This window comes from Physeter macrocephalus, chromosome 11, assembly GCF_002837175.3.
Source record: "Physeter macrocephalus isolate SW-GA chromosome 11, ASM283717v5, whole genome shotgun sequence".
NCBI lineage: Eukaryota > Metazoa > Chordata > Mammalia > Artiodactyla > Physeteridae > Physeter > Physeter macrocephalus.
Genome location: NC_041224.1, coordinates 60766676 through 60781513, shown reverse-complemented (window position 1 = coordinate 60781513; position 14838 = coordinate 60766676). Strand labels below are relative to the sequence as shown.

The 14838-nt window shown below is 50.2% G+C and overlaps 1 protein-coding gene across 2 annotated transcripts in view; it reads left to right on the top strand.

Moving 5' to 3' along the window:
- ITGA11 (integrin subunit alpha 11) overlaps positions 1-14838 on the top strand; it is a 129104-nt gene that overhangs the window by 93955 nt on the left and 20311 nt on the right. For both annotated transcript variants that reach the window (XM_024128744.3, XM_024128745.3), the window contains exons 12-18: positions 618-766; positions 3911-4051; positions 4304-4507; positions 5378-5508; positions 10292-10458; positions 11841-11983; positions 13429-13539. In XM_024128744.3, coding sequence (XP_023984512.1) covers positions 618-766; positions 3911-4051; positions 4304-4507; positions 5378-5508; positions 10292-10458; positions 11841-11983; positions 13429-13539 — 1046 coding nt within the window. The remainder of the gene's footprint in view (positions 1-617; positions 767-3910; positions 4052-4303; positions 4508-5377; positions 5509-10291; positions 10459-11840; positions 11984-13428; positions 13540-14838) is intronic.

Sequence of the window (14838 nt, the reverse complement as noted above, 5' to 3'; positions counted from 1 at the left end):
CTTTTGAGTGCCCTGAAAGAAGCCTAGTCACTCCCTCTTTTGAGTTTGCAAAGCTTTGGGGCTGCAGGAATCCCTGAGACTCCACCTAAATGCCCCGAGCAGAGCAGTTCCTTGCCTCTGCACAGCCAACTCTTCAGTTTTCGGTGGACCACTTAGCAGGGGGTTCCTGTAATGAAGAGGACACTGGTTGATCCCCAGAGAGATTATTGGTGGGGATCAAAAACAAAGCCTGCCCAATATAAAAAGAAATGTGGCTAGGGTTTGCCTTTCTCTTTCCTCCCTGTTCCATCATGCACTCACCTGTGAGGCAGGTGAAGCATGTGATGTGCATGTTCCAGGTCAGCAATGCCTATTAGTGGCCCCACCTGGCTTCCTTGATGCCTTCAAGCAGGTGGTGGGCGCAGTGAGTTCTCCCCACCCTTCCCCGGCCCTGCCTCTTCCAGGCCTCCTCCGCTGCGCCTGGGAACTACTGCTCTGTGGTATCACATCTGCTCGGCCTGGTCTGAATGCTCTCCGTTCAGCGGCCAGTCCTGTGGCACAGCTGAGCCACACACAGGGCCCTGGTGAGGTCTGCCAGGCCACGGGGCCAGAGACCAGCCTGTTTTCTCCGGTGGCAGGGTACACAGTCACATCGGTCGTGTCCTCCAGGCAGGGGCGGGTGTATGTGGCCGGAGCCCCCCGGTTCAACCACACAGGCAAAGTCATCCTGTTCACTATGCACAACAACCGGAGTCTCACCATCCACCAGGCCCTGCAGGGCGAGCAGGTAACGCAGGGGAGGCTGGGGGCAGGGCAGACGGGGGCGACCGAGGGGAAGGTGGGGCTGGAAGGGACTGCAGCTCAGCTCTTCCCTCTTGGGGCTGTCCCCAGACCCTCAAACGTCCTTCCTGGTTGGGGGTATACGCCTCCTTTACACCCACCTTAGAGCTGATGCTCCTTCCCCAGGAAGCCAGGCCTGGTCCCTGCCGCAGCAAGAGAACCCAGGAGAATTGGCTTGCCCACACTTCATGGAGTCCTTGTCTCTGGTGCCTTGGCCCGACCTCTGCCCCCAACTACCAGCCTCTTTCTGGTCGTGTCTAGAGTTCAGGGCCAGAGGCAGCATCCAGGCTATAGCCTCCCAGCTTGGGCTGCCAGGGCCCGTAGGCATCCTGAAGGGGCACTCGTGTTCCTCAAGCCACCTTGGCGCTACCAGAAGTGAGAGGAGTCATGCCTCTACCCATAGCACGACCCCATGGGTTCACCAAGATGCCAACTTCTTTCCTTTCCTGGAATGGGCACAATGCGGAACTATACGGCTGCCAGTGTCACTGCCCCGGATGTGGTGGGCAACCAGGCTGTGCTGCTAAGAGTCTCGTGTTGGATGGTCATGCATGCAAGCTGGAAAGCTGTGATAAGAGTCAATGATGGTGAAAAGATCAGAAAACAGGGTTCTGATCCAAGTCATTTCAATAGCCCAGGAAAACTGTGGTCCTGAGAAGCAACATAGCTTTTCCAATGTTATAGGGTAGATTCACGGCTGGGTCAAGTTCAGAATCCAGGACTCTTGGTGGGGCTGTCTACATTATGCTACCTCCTGACCCCCAACAATCCCCAAACCAGGCCATGTGCCCTCCTGCCTAGCAGCATCCAGCATCCATAGTACCCTGGGCCTGAGCTGAGCCCTGTCCAGGCCCTTATTGTTATTCTTGGCTCACCCCCGGCCCTCCAGAGCCTGGGAACAGCCCTGTCTCCTGCGTTTTCTACTGCCCTTGGCCTGTCACCATGAGGACATGCTCTTCACCGGGTCAAACCTAAATCCCTCTAGCTACAGGGAGCCATCCTTCCACCGTTCCTCTTCTCATCCCAGGGCAGTGGTGGACCCGGGCACTGCTCTGGCCCCAGCTTCCACCCTGCCCGCCCACACTCTACCCAGGGCTGGCTCTGTCGGGAATCCTAGGCTAGACCTTGAGAGCTGAAGGGAATTCGCTGATGAATTTATGACATTTATACTGCCTGGTTCCACCTCCAACATCCGAATTAGAAACCGCAGCACTGAAGGCAGCTAAGTTAAGTGGATTCCAAATCACCATGACCCACATAGCTGAGGCCACATGTTTAGACAAGGTCTCCCTCCGCCCCCCTCTTTGCTCTCTGTCTGCCTCTTAATTACTTCATGTGAGCACATCTCTTCCCCCCCAACCCCGTGTTTATGATTTCCTTTTTCCCTCTTCTATATTTTTATCATTCTCCTCAGTTAAAAGCTTTTCATGCTTGAGGATAAATTTCTTCTGAAAACACCCTAAGCCAGGGAGGGAGAATCATTGGCTCAAGTGTCAGAGGGATCAGAGTTCCAACCTAGTTTTGCTGTGACCAGCCTTCTGACCTTGGGCAAGTGACTTGAACTCTCTGAGCTTCAGTTCCTTCCCTGTAAAATAAGGATGATAATCTCTCCCAAGACAGCGTGAGGCTCACACAAGCTAACCTGAGGCTGTAAAGCGTCTCACACAGGGCCTGTCCTTGGGAAGGGCTCCTCTTCTTTCCTGAGCGACCCCATGCTCCTATAAACATTTACTGAGTACCTGCTGCGTGCCAGGCACGGCACCCACACCTGGAGGGAACAGGACAGGCACAGCTCCCCCTCTCCAGAGGTGCTGGTGGAAGGAGCCAGGGCTGGGGGCAGGAGCCGGGGCTGGGGGAGCATGGAGGAGGGGCCGTTGCGGGGAGTGGAGTAGGGAAAGGCAGGGGTGCTTCTAACAGGCAGTGACCTGAAGGACGATAGACATTACCGGGAGAGAGGGGAGGGGAGAGGGTACAGGTCAGAGAAAAGTATGTGCAGGGGGAAGCTGGGAACCCAGCTGGAGCCGGGGGGCTTTTGGAGAAGAGAAATCTCTTGGTATGTCGGGAGGGGATGTGGGAGCCAGAGGGTAGGGGACAGAGGCTGGTCTAGGAAGGTCACAGTGAAGAGTTTGGACATTTTCCCCCAAAACAAGGAAGCGGCATGGTCAGCTGCTGGAGGCCACTCTAGCTCCCCACAGTGGTGGGCTGGAGGGGCCATCCTGGAGGGGGTGGGGCTTTGGAAGGTGCCTCACATGGGGGAGAAGCATCGGAGGAGGCGGGAAGTAGATGGATTCGGGACATGTTTGGGATCCACCAGGTGGACTTGCGGGGAGACTGCAGGTGGGAGAGGTGGAGGGTGGAGCCAGGGAGGACCCTTAGTTTTCTAACCGAGTGGTCAGATGGTGCCCTCACTGAAGGGGGGAACACGGCACCCATGCTGGGAGAGGAACACAGTAAGTGCTCAAATACTGAAAAGAAATCGTAAGTCACCACCCAAGGTGCTAAGCCCAGAGTTATTTGGAATATAAAAAATTGAAAATGAGCTAAATGTCCAGCATCAGAGGATTGATTAAATACATTTGGCGCACGTGTAATTTGGAATATTATAGAATCACCAGTGATCATGTAGGAAAAAAATATAACACGTCGGAGAAAATACTCATGATCCATTGTTTTATTTAAAAAATCAGAATATATAAACTATACATCCAGTCCGATCCCAGATTGTAAAAATAAAACCACACACACACACACCCTAGAGAAAACAGTCCAGAGGAAAAATATACTGAAACATCCATGGTATAGTTGGTTGTTTGGACCGTGGGTGACTTTTATTTTCTTCTTCATATGTTGCTTTTATTTTGCTCACTTTTTGCCATTATATCACTTGCAGAATAAATGGCAATCAATAAAATTAAATAATGGAAAGCCGAGTGGGGGTGGGATGGATAACAGAAGGAGAAAGAGGGAGGGACCTTCTCATTTGTGCAGCAAAAATTCTGAGTCAAAGGCTGTCCTCAGTTTCCATCCACTGGTGAGCAGAGGCGTCTCAGTAGCCCAGCCCCACGCCCCTCTCCCCATCCCTGTGCCGCAGATAGGCTCTTACTACGGGAGCGAGATCACCTCAGTGGACATCGATGGCGACGGTGTGACTGATGTCCTGCTGGTGGGCGCACCAATGTACTTCAGTGAGGGCGGAGAGCGGGGCAGGGTGTACATCTACAACCTGAGACAGGTACGGAGCGTGGAGGCTGGCCAGCTTTCCAGGGGCACCTGATCCCTGCCTTGATCAGGTGTCCACGCGGGAACTGGGAGGCCGGCGCCTGCCTGTGGAGTGGGGGAGGATGGGAACCTCTTCTGTCATTGGGCTTATATAGCAGGAGAGAAATGGGGAAACACAGAGGTGATGCTGCAGGCTGGAGAGGGTCACGACCCAGAGAGCCCTTGCCAAGTCCCCCTGAGCCTTTTCCTGCCACTGGTTTCACAGAACCGGTTTGTTTACGATGGAACACTGAAGGATTCCCACAGTTACCAGAATGCCCGATTCGGCTCCTCCATCGCCTCGGTTCAGGACCTCAATCAAGATTCCTACAACGACGTGGTGGTGGGAGCCCCTCTGGAGGACAACCACAGAGGAGTCATCTATATCTTCCACGGCTTCCAGGGCAGCATCCTAAAGACACCGAAGCAGGTAACGCCCCCCTCCCCGGTAGATGGATGGAGCTAGGACTTGGAATCCTGGTAGCTCACGCCCTGTCCTCACATAGGAAAAGAGAACTTGCCTCAAATCAAAATTTTGAAATGGGTGCATTTGTTTTCAAGCCATTCCCATCACCCCTTTGGATACCCTCTCCCTGCTTAACTTTATCTCCCCAGCAACAGCAACAAAATCCCAAGGACCCGAACCTCACTGGCCCTCATATGTATTCATGCAATTGACTACACATGGAGGACGCCGGTTTGGGCTCCTCTTCTCTGGAAGTGCCTCAGGCTGGAAACGGTGCTCTTCCTAAAAGTGACCCATCTCAAGTCCCCTCAGGTCATCACTTTTGCCTATCTTATTAGTAAGATATACCACAGTTAGAGATAATGGTGGGTTACCTGCCAGGTAATGGGTATTTACACCCAGTGGGGAATTCTTTTTTTTTTAATTGAAGTGTAGTTGATGTACAGTATAAGTTACAACACAGTGGTTCACAATTTTTAAAGGTTATACTCCATGTATAGTTATTATAAAATATTGGCTATATTCCCTGTGTTGTACAATATATCCTCATAGCTTATTTATTGTATACATAATAGTTTGTACCTCTTTATCCCCTACCCCTATCTTGCCCCTCCCCCTTCCCTCTTCAGTGGGGAACACTTTTATGACACACCATTTTAATCCAAAAGATTGACTTAATGGCAGGAATTTCAGGTGCCATAATGGACCAGGAGAGGAGACAGCTTTGGGCCGGGGAAGCTTCCTGATGATTTCAAACAGGCTGTGTCCAGGGCTCCCAATTGTATCTATCCCTTAGGGTGCCCATGCCCAGCTCTTTCCTTCCACTCCCTGCAGAGAATCGCTGCCTCAGAGCTGGCTCCAGGCCTCCAGTATTTTGGCTGCAGCATCCATGGGCAATTGGACCTCGACGAGGATGGGCTTGTGGACCTGGCTGTGGGCGCCCTTGGCAACGCCGTGATTTTGTGGTTGGTTCCCCATTTTTCTTGACTCTTGGGCTCTCCTGAGGGTCATGATGGATACAGGGTTTAAAAGATATGCTTTAGGATCTTTGTCTCTTGTCTTTAATCACTGTGAGCCAAATTCACCCTGTTCTTATCCCGTTGTGACTACAAATTTCCTTTTTATGGAATCACTGTAAGTTATTTTGAAGTGCAAATCCCTCTTCTCAGTGGACTGCTAAGATTTTAGAGCAATTTAGTGGCAAAAAGCCCCTCTTAGAATTTTTCCTAAAAGTTCTGGCTACTTGGTCATTTCTTCCACTTAGCTTCTAAAGCTACTTTAAAGGACAGACTGAGGATATTCTCATCAGCTGGGAGGATCTCCCTTCTACCCCAGTGTGAGAGAGGATTTCTTTCCTCCAAACCCCATCTGACCCCTGGTTTCCTTTTTCAGGGCCTCATTTCTGTACCATTCCATTAGATATTTGTCATACATTTGCACTTAGGGTCTCTACTTAGCAATGGTCTACAGCTTTAAAAAAAGGGGGGGTGGGGCACTTTCTAAAAGTCCATCTAAATATTTTACCATGTGATGTGTCAGATACTTTCTGAACCAAAAAAAATTTTAATTTGAGCTAGTTTTTTATATGTTGATACTTTTCATTATAAATACAATAACTTTTTTTTTTTTTTTTTTTTGTGGTATGCGGGCCTCTCACTGTTGTGGCCTCTCCTGTTGCGGAGCACAGGCTCCGGACGCGCAGCCTCAGCGGCCACGGCTCACGGGCCCAGCCGCTCTGCGGCATGTGGGATCTTCCCGGACCGGGGCACGAACCCGCATCCCCTGCATCGGCAGGCGGATTCTCAACCACTGCGCCACCAGGGAAGCCCTAAATACAATAACTTAAAGAAAATTTGTAAAATAAATCACTCAGAGTTTCATCACCTTAACATTACCACTATTAACATTTTGGTATATTTCCCTGCCAGCCTATTTCCACCTGCATATAATTTTATATAAACGCAATCACATTTTTCATACAACTTAAGAAAGACATTAAACAGAGATATCCTATGACTTCACAGGGAGAATCTTCATGTTCTTGGTCCTCAAGAATATTACGATCCAGTCGGGAAATGTCTTAGTCCAAGTTCCCAAGAAAACAGAGCCTGAGGCTAAAGCTTCTGCACCTGCGCCCTGGAAGGAGCTTCAGCCCCAGGGACGGAAGTGAGGGTCAAGGGAAACTGAAACAGGAAAGGAGGAGAGAGATACGAGAGGTCGTTAGTTACTGAACGAGCTGCAGCCGCACGCCTGGGGCAGCTCTCCCTGCTCCAGCATCTCCAGAGAGGAGGAAGGAATACAGCCTCTGCTTCATGCAACAGTCCCTTAGGCGAGCAATGGGGAGCAGCGTATCTGCGGGATCCTCATGTCCCCCTGTGCCATGGACAAAGCATCAGCTGCCCCACACCTCCAGGTGGTGTCCCCTGGACCTCTAGGCAAGCATGGTCTCTGCGGGTCCAGCACCGGCTCCACGGCCTCTCCTTGAAGGTCTGCTCTGCAGGTGGGGCTCTTAGGTCTTTGGTAGCAACAGCAGCTTGGGCTAAATGTATTCACTGCGTTGCAATTCAGGTGAACAAGACCCAGGGTAGGGGGTAGACATGGCCTCTGGGGTCTGTAGGGCGACACATAAACTAAGTCCTTTACAGGAAGCAAGGTATATGCACACACACATCAAAAGAATCAGTCTCACAGAAAGGACTCAGTCAAGTCCTAGCTTGTGAGGTCTAAACCTAAATGCTACCTGAGTAGTGCTGAAACTGTGGGCTGGAGCCCTCTGGGAAGACTTCACAGTCAAACTCCATGGATCTCAAACATGACTACCCTTTGGATCACCTGGGAGCTTTTGTTTTTTTTGTGTGTGTGTGTGGTATGCGGGCCTCCCTCTGCTGTGGCCTCTCCCGTTGCGGAGCACAGGCTCCGGACGCGCAGGCTCAGCGGCCATGGCTCACGGGCCTAGCCGCTCCACGGCATGTGGGATCCTCCCAGACCGGGGCGCGAACCCGGTTCCCCTGCATCGGCAGGCGGACTCCCAACCGCTGCGCCACCAGGGAAGCCCTCACCTGGGAGCTTTTAAAACTCTCGTTGCCCAGGTTTTACCCAGACCACTGAAAGCAGAATTTCTAGGGCAGGGGCCCAGGCAGCAGTAATTTTTAAAGACTCTCAGGTGTTTGTTTCCAAACAGAAGGCGTTCTCACTTACCTGCTTTGGTTCTCACAATTCCCCATCAGAGAGATTGTGTGACCTGCCCAGTGGAGCCAAGACTCAAACCTGTCCTTCTCACTCCACAGCACAGAGGAGGTGCCATCCCTCTTCCACTAAGAAGAGCAGAGTATTAGCACAGATAATCAAGCTAAAAGTCTGAAGCATCTAAAACACACTACACTTATTTCTTTTTACATAAATGCATAGTTTGGAGAGGCAATATTTCCCTTCCCTAACTCTGATTGACTTAGACAATAGAAGCGTAAATTTGCATTTCCTTGGCTGCCTGGATGGGGCAGTGTTGGGATGGATGGCTGGGGCAGGTTTCTAGAACAATGAGTTGTTCTCTACTTTGGCTGCACATTGGAATCACCTGGGGTGCTTTAACACCCACGCTCTCCAAAGTGCGGTCCAGAGACCAACAGCACTAGCGTCACCTGAGAGCTTGCTAGAAATGCTGGATCTGCATTTTAACCAGAGCCCCAGGAAATGCGCAAATGTATTAAAATCTGAGAAGCACTGCTTTAAGACATGGTGATACCTATTCTTGTTTGATCTGACCTGGAGAGCAACTTGGGCACCAGGATGTTTTTAATTTAATTTTTATTTTATATTGGAGTATAGTTGATTTACAATGTTGTACAGGTGTACAGCAAAGTGATTCCATTATATAGATACATATATCTATTCTTTTTCAGATTATTTTCCCATATAGGTTATTACAGAATATTGAGTAGAGTTCCCTGTGCTACACAGTAGGTACTTGTTGATTATCTATTTTATATGTGTGTATATGTTAATCCCAAACTCCTCTAATTTATCCCTCCCCCCACCTTTCCCCTTTGGTAACCATAAATTTGTTTTCAAAGTCTGTGAGTCTGTTTCTGTTTTGTAAATAAGTTCCTTTGTATCACTTTTTAAGATTCCACACATAAGTGATATCATATAATATTTGTCTTTCTCTGACTGACTTCACTTAGTATGATAATCTCCCGGTCCATCCATGTTGCTGCAAATGGCATTATTTCATTCTTTTTTATGGATGAGTAATATTCCATTGTATATATGTACCACATCTTCTTTATCCATTCATCAGTCAATGGACATTTAGGTTGCTTCTATAGCTTGGCTATTGTAAATAGTGCTGCAGTGAATATTGGGGTGCATGTATCTTTTCAAATCATTGTTTTCTCTGGATATATGCCCAGGAGTGGGATTGCTGGATCATATGATAGTTCTATTTTTAGTTTTTTAAGGAACCTCCATACTGTTCTCCATAGTGACTGTACCAATTTACATTCCCACCAGTAGTGTAGGAGGATTCCCTTTTCTCCATCATTTATGGTTTGCAGACTTTTTGATCATGGCCATTCTGACTGTTGTGAGGTGATACCTCATTGTAGTTTTGATTTGCACTTCTCTAATAATTAACGATGTTGAACATCTTTTTGGCCATCCGTATGTCTTCTTTGGAGAAATGTCTATTTAGGTCTTCTGCCCATTTTTTGATTGGGTTGTTTGTTTTTTTGATATCGAGCTGCATGAGCTGTTTGTATATTTTGGAGATGAATCCCTTGTCGCTTGCTTCTTTTGCAAATATTTTCTCCCATTCTGTGGGTTGTCTTTTTGGTTGTCCTATGGTTTCCTTTGCTGTGCAAAAGCTTTTAAGTTTCATTAGGTCCCATTTGTTTATTTTTGTTTTTATTTTCATTACTCTAGGAGGTGGATCCAGAAAGATATTGCTGCGATTTATGTCAAAGAGTGTTCTATGTTTTCCTCTAAGAGTTTTATAGTGTCTGGTCTTACATTTAGGTCTTTAATCCATTTCGAATTTATTTTTGTGTATGGTGTTAGAGAATGTTCTGTTTTCATTATTTTGCATGTAGCTGTCCAGTTTTCCCAGCACCACTTATTGAAGAGACTGTCTTTTCTCCATTGTATATTCTTGCCTCCTTTGTCATAGATTAATTGACCAACAGTGTGTGAGTGTATTTCTGGGCTTTCTATCCTGTTCCATTGATCTATATTTCTGTTTTTGTGCCAGTCCCATACTGTTTTGATTACTGTAGCTTTGTAGTATAGTTTGAAGTCAGGGAGCCTGATTCCTCCAGCTGTTTTTCTTTCTCAGGATTGCTTTGGCTTTTGGGGGTCTTTTGTTTTTCCATACAAATTTTAAAATGTTTTGTTCTAGTTCGGGCATCAGGATTTGTTAAAGCTCTCCAGATTACTCTGATGTACATGCAGGGTTGAAGTTATGAGAAGGCAAAAGGATGTCAGTATGGTCTGTGGCAAGCACAGCCCCTAGGAAAATGATGAAGGGCTGCCTCAAGGGGCTGTGAGGTTTCTTAGCCTGCCCTTCATCCACCTGTACACTTTTTTTGCCCAATCCTGCGACACCTGGACCCCCTCCCTTCATGCCCCACCACTGCCTCACTCCCAGTAGGGGTTTTACAGATCCCGTTCCATCTGGCTCTCCACCTTTCCCTGGGTCCCAGCAGAGCAGCCTTGTACCCCGCCCAACCCCTGCTTCTCTCCCTCCTCCTGCAGGTCCCGCCCTGTGGTTCAGATCAATGCCAGCCTCCACTTTGAGCCATCCAAGATCAACATCTTTCACAGGGATTGCAAACGCAGTGGCAGAGACGCCACCTGCCTGGCCGCCTTCCTCTGCTTCACACCCGTCTTCCTGGCACCTCATTACCAAACTTCAACAGTCGGTAAACCAAGCCCCTCCCCACTTCCCCAGCTCCAATCTCTCCCCCATGGACTTTGCATTTACTCTGTTTCTAAACCTGGGCTTTTGCTGAAATGGGTTTTAAGTGCCAGGTCACACCTAGAGCCACATTTGATGACTTCTAGATGCCCATTCAATGCTCTGATTCCAGGGGGCAGAGAGGGGATCTCATGCCATGGTGAGGATGGCAGTGAGCAGTGGTGACCAACGTGGGAGAGGTTGGGGAAGAAGGAAATAGTCAGAGACAGTGTCTGGATCAGAACAGGGGACTGGAAGCAGTGGAACAGTCTGGGGTGTGGAAGCTGTGAAGTCAGATTCAGAGAAAGAGTCAGACACAGGAGGGAGAGCTAGTAACCAGGGGGTCAGGCAGATGAAGACCCAAGTAGCAGTGGTCATTGCTCAGAGTAGGCATGAGTCCAAGCAGGGCAGTTTCCTTCTGAGGGTCCATCACTCCCAGCCAGGGCTGGGATGAGACACCCGCTTATGACAGCCCTGGGCCCAGGCAGCCCCAGCAAGTGGCAGCTACAGGTTCCAGCACCAGGTTAGACCTGTGCAGGAAATTGAGACCACAGGGAGCTTCTCAGCCAAGGAGCAAGACCGACCAGATGATTAAAAAACGAGTGTCCCAGAAGGTAGATGAGAGCAAAGGCAGGCCTGGGTGGTTGTGTCCTTCTTTCAACTTCTTTCTATGATAGGAGATTGATGCCAAGAACCTGGTGCACCCAGAGTGCTGCTGGGGTACCAGAGAAGGGGCTGAGCCTTTCCAGCATTTAGCAAAAGATCAGCCTAGTTGAAGGGGAGGAGGCTGCAGGCCTTAAACCCCAGAACAGCCTTAGGTTTGAGGAGCTGGTAGGCAGGATCTGGCCAGCCCTCCCTAGTGTGATGGGAACTGCCACCTGCAGAGGCTCAGACCCAGACCTGATGGGATCCTAGAGCCGAGGGCGAGGCCCAGGAAGGTGATGGGAGAGGTGGAGAGGTGTGTTGACGCCAGGAGTGGCTCAAATGGAAGCATCACCCTGACCCCTCATCCTGTCTCCTCTCCTCTTCTACTGCGTTCACTCTCCCCTCCATCTCTTCCTCTTTCTTTATCCCTTACTGTCAGCTCCATCTTCTTTTCTCCTCCTTCTGCCTCCCTCTTCTCTTTAGTTCCTTCCTTTACCCTTCTCACTGTATCGCTCGCTCTCTGTGTGGGAGTTTCCTGCCTACACTGAGCCTTGCGAAGGGAAAGGAGCAGCACTTCCCCTGGCCAGCCTGGAGGGCTTCCTGGAGGAGGATGACTTTCCAGAGGCTCTTTTTAAAGAGAGGCAAACAGTCTTCGATGGAAATGTGGCTCCACCTCCATGGCTTGCCCTCTTCTTCCTCTAGGCATCAGGTATAACGCCACCATGGATGAGAGGCGGTACACGCCGCGGGCCCACCTGGATGAGGGCGGGGACCGGTACACTAACAGAGCTGCCCTGCTCTCCTCCAGCCAGGAACACTGTGACCGGATCAATTTCCATGTCCTGGTGAGCCAGATGCCCAGCAGCCCCACCCACAGAGCCCAAGCTTCTCCAGTAAGGGGACAGAGCTGGAGGAGGTGCTGCCGTGGGAGAGGCAGAGAGCTCAGCTGGTGCCAGGCTGGTTCTGAGCCCCCAGCAGACCTCAGGAGGCCAGGAAGGGGGCAGTGTCCTGGACCTTGGCCATCCCATACTCATGCCCCAGAGCAAAGGCCACTGGGACACACTACTTCCCACCTCACTGTACCCTCCTCTGAAATCTCTTCTTTGCCAGCTCTCAGATGCCCACCATTTCTTAAGCAGGGGGTGAAATTCAAGGAGGGAGGTGGGCTCAATGATGTCTAGCAGAGAGGACGGAGGTCAGCCAGCCGGGGCCATGGCTCAGAAGGAAGGGATAAGCAGGCATCAGCTAATAATGAAGACCAGGTAAGGTGGACCAGTGGCATAGACAGGCTTGGGGGGAGGAAGAGAGAGATGCCACACTGGCAGAGGGGGAGAACCAGTGGGGGCCTGGTGCATCCACCCAGAAACTCCAGACACCCAGCCACAGCTCCAGCCTCGGAGACACAGGCAGGGGACACTCAGAGCCCACCTGACCCCAGTAGTCACTGGGCAAAGGTCAGAAAAACAAGAAGTCCTGGTGTCTGTTAATAGCGTTGCCCCTCTGATGTGTTTATGGGCTGGTTCTCAAAGTGTGGTCCCCAGACCAGCAGCATCTTCATTACCCGGGAACTTTTTAGAATTGCACATTCTCAAGCTCCATTCCAGACCTAGAGAATCGGAAACTCTCGGGATGGGACTCAGTGTTTTAACCCCTGCCCCCTCCCAGGGTGGGATTCTGATGCAAGCTCAAGTTTGAAAGTTATTGCCTTAACACAAGGAAGCCACTGGTGTCAAGATTTGGGTTCCATGGCGGGGGCGGGGGGGATTGGGGGATTTTTTAGGCAGCTCTAAGCATCCCCTGAATTGCCCCTATTTTGTTCAACTTTGTTCATTCATTGATTTATTAAGCCTTGTCACAGTGCTAGGACTGTGCTAAGAGGCTTTGGAGAGAGGAGGATTGACACACAATCAGAGAGTTTGGATGCCACGTAAGTGTGTCAGTAACAGGTCTGAACAGAGTGTGGGGATGAGGTGCTGCCTGGCTTCCTAGAGGCCGGGGTGTTGGGGACACAGGTTCCCAGCCTTGAAGGACGACCAGGAGCTGGTGAAACATGCAGGCAGAGGGGTTGGTATATGCTGAGCCAAGGGCCCTTTCCAGGAGCAACACTCTCCGGCTACGGACCCATCTGGGAACCTCCGTGCACTCACGGACGCTAAAGCTGCATGGACTCATGCTCAGGGCTGATGAGGCAGCTACCCTCCCAGCTTCGGGAGGTAGAAGTTCTCTCAGTGGTCCTGGCTATGACACGGATGTTCCCTTTGCCTTCACCCTGTTCTCATCTCCCACACAGGACACCGCTGACTACGTAAAGCCAGTGACCTTCTCGGTCGAGTATTCCCTGGAGGACCCCGACTATGGCCCCGTGCTGGATGACGGCTGGCCCACGACCCTCAGAGTCTCGGTACGTCCTGGCGTCCAGGGCAGCAGCTTTGGCACACACCCCACCCCCAGCCCTCGCCTCCTCCCAGAAGCCCAGGCTTTGTGACAGGCACAAAGGAGTTCTTCCCCTGCCTCGCCTTCCCACCTCCTGCCCTGCAAATTCCCAACAGGCTCCTCCCCTCCTTCCTCGTGACTCGTGCTGAGCAATATCTTGAAGGTAAGGACCCGGCCTTCTCCTGTCCAAGGCTCCCGTATCCCCAGCAGAGAGTGAGCCCGGAGTGGGTCCCGAGATTCACAGGACCCGAAGGGACCTTAGTTCTCAATCGCCCACTTCCCTCATTGAAAGACGAGGACACTGGAGGCCAGAGAGAATGATTCAACCACTAGAGCCTAGTCTGCGCTGGTTGAATGATCGACTAATTAACAAACGGTCCTCCTAGCCCGCTCCAAGTATTCCAAAACTAAGTAGGTTTAGCCTCATCATTGGCTCTGCACCCCCCAAACCCACCTTTTCTAATCCCTGGCTCTAAGGGCATCAGAATTTTCTGGTATCTAATATTCAGATGCTCCCTGCATCTGCAACTCCATATATATCCCACACAAAGAAAACGTCAGACAGTTATGCATTCTGCCTGAGCTGTGCTAGGAGAGCAGGCAAAATAAACCCCGGGGATTTAGGAACAACTTTCAAATATACCACAATGATCTTAAGACCGTGACCTAGGAGGTCCAGCCTCTGAGCAGTGTCTCTGAGAATTATTGGGTCGGCCAAAAAGTTCATTCGGTCAGTGAATACATTGTTCAATAACGTTCTTCGTGAAAGTGAAAAATGTGTCCTTTATTTTTACTTAAAACCAAACAAACTGTTTGGCCAACCCAATATATAGAATCCAGCCAGCAAACAACAATTTCAGAACTACTCACATGCTTGCCTGTATTTCTCCTACATAAAAGAACTGTGTGGTCAACAGCAAGGCTTCTGAAAGTCCCCTCAGCTCCTCCCTCTTCCCAGAGCTCCCACATCCTACCACCCACCCCTCAACCTTCACACCTTCCCTCTTCTCCCGATTCTGCATCACAGATGTGTAAGAGAGGCTGTCTGAAAATGCAGTTTAGGAGAGGGGGAGATACTGACCTGGCAAAGCTGGAATCCTCGTTAGTGAGCCGGGAGGGGGGGAAAGCTGGGCACCCTGAATCTTCATATTTTTCCCATCACAGTCATCACAAGGCCACTACAGCAAATGAATGAGTACATGTCACTCATTCTATAAGCATGTTGAAACCCATGATGCAGATGAATGTGCAGGGCACTCTCTGCTCT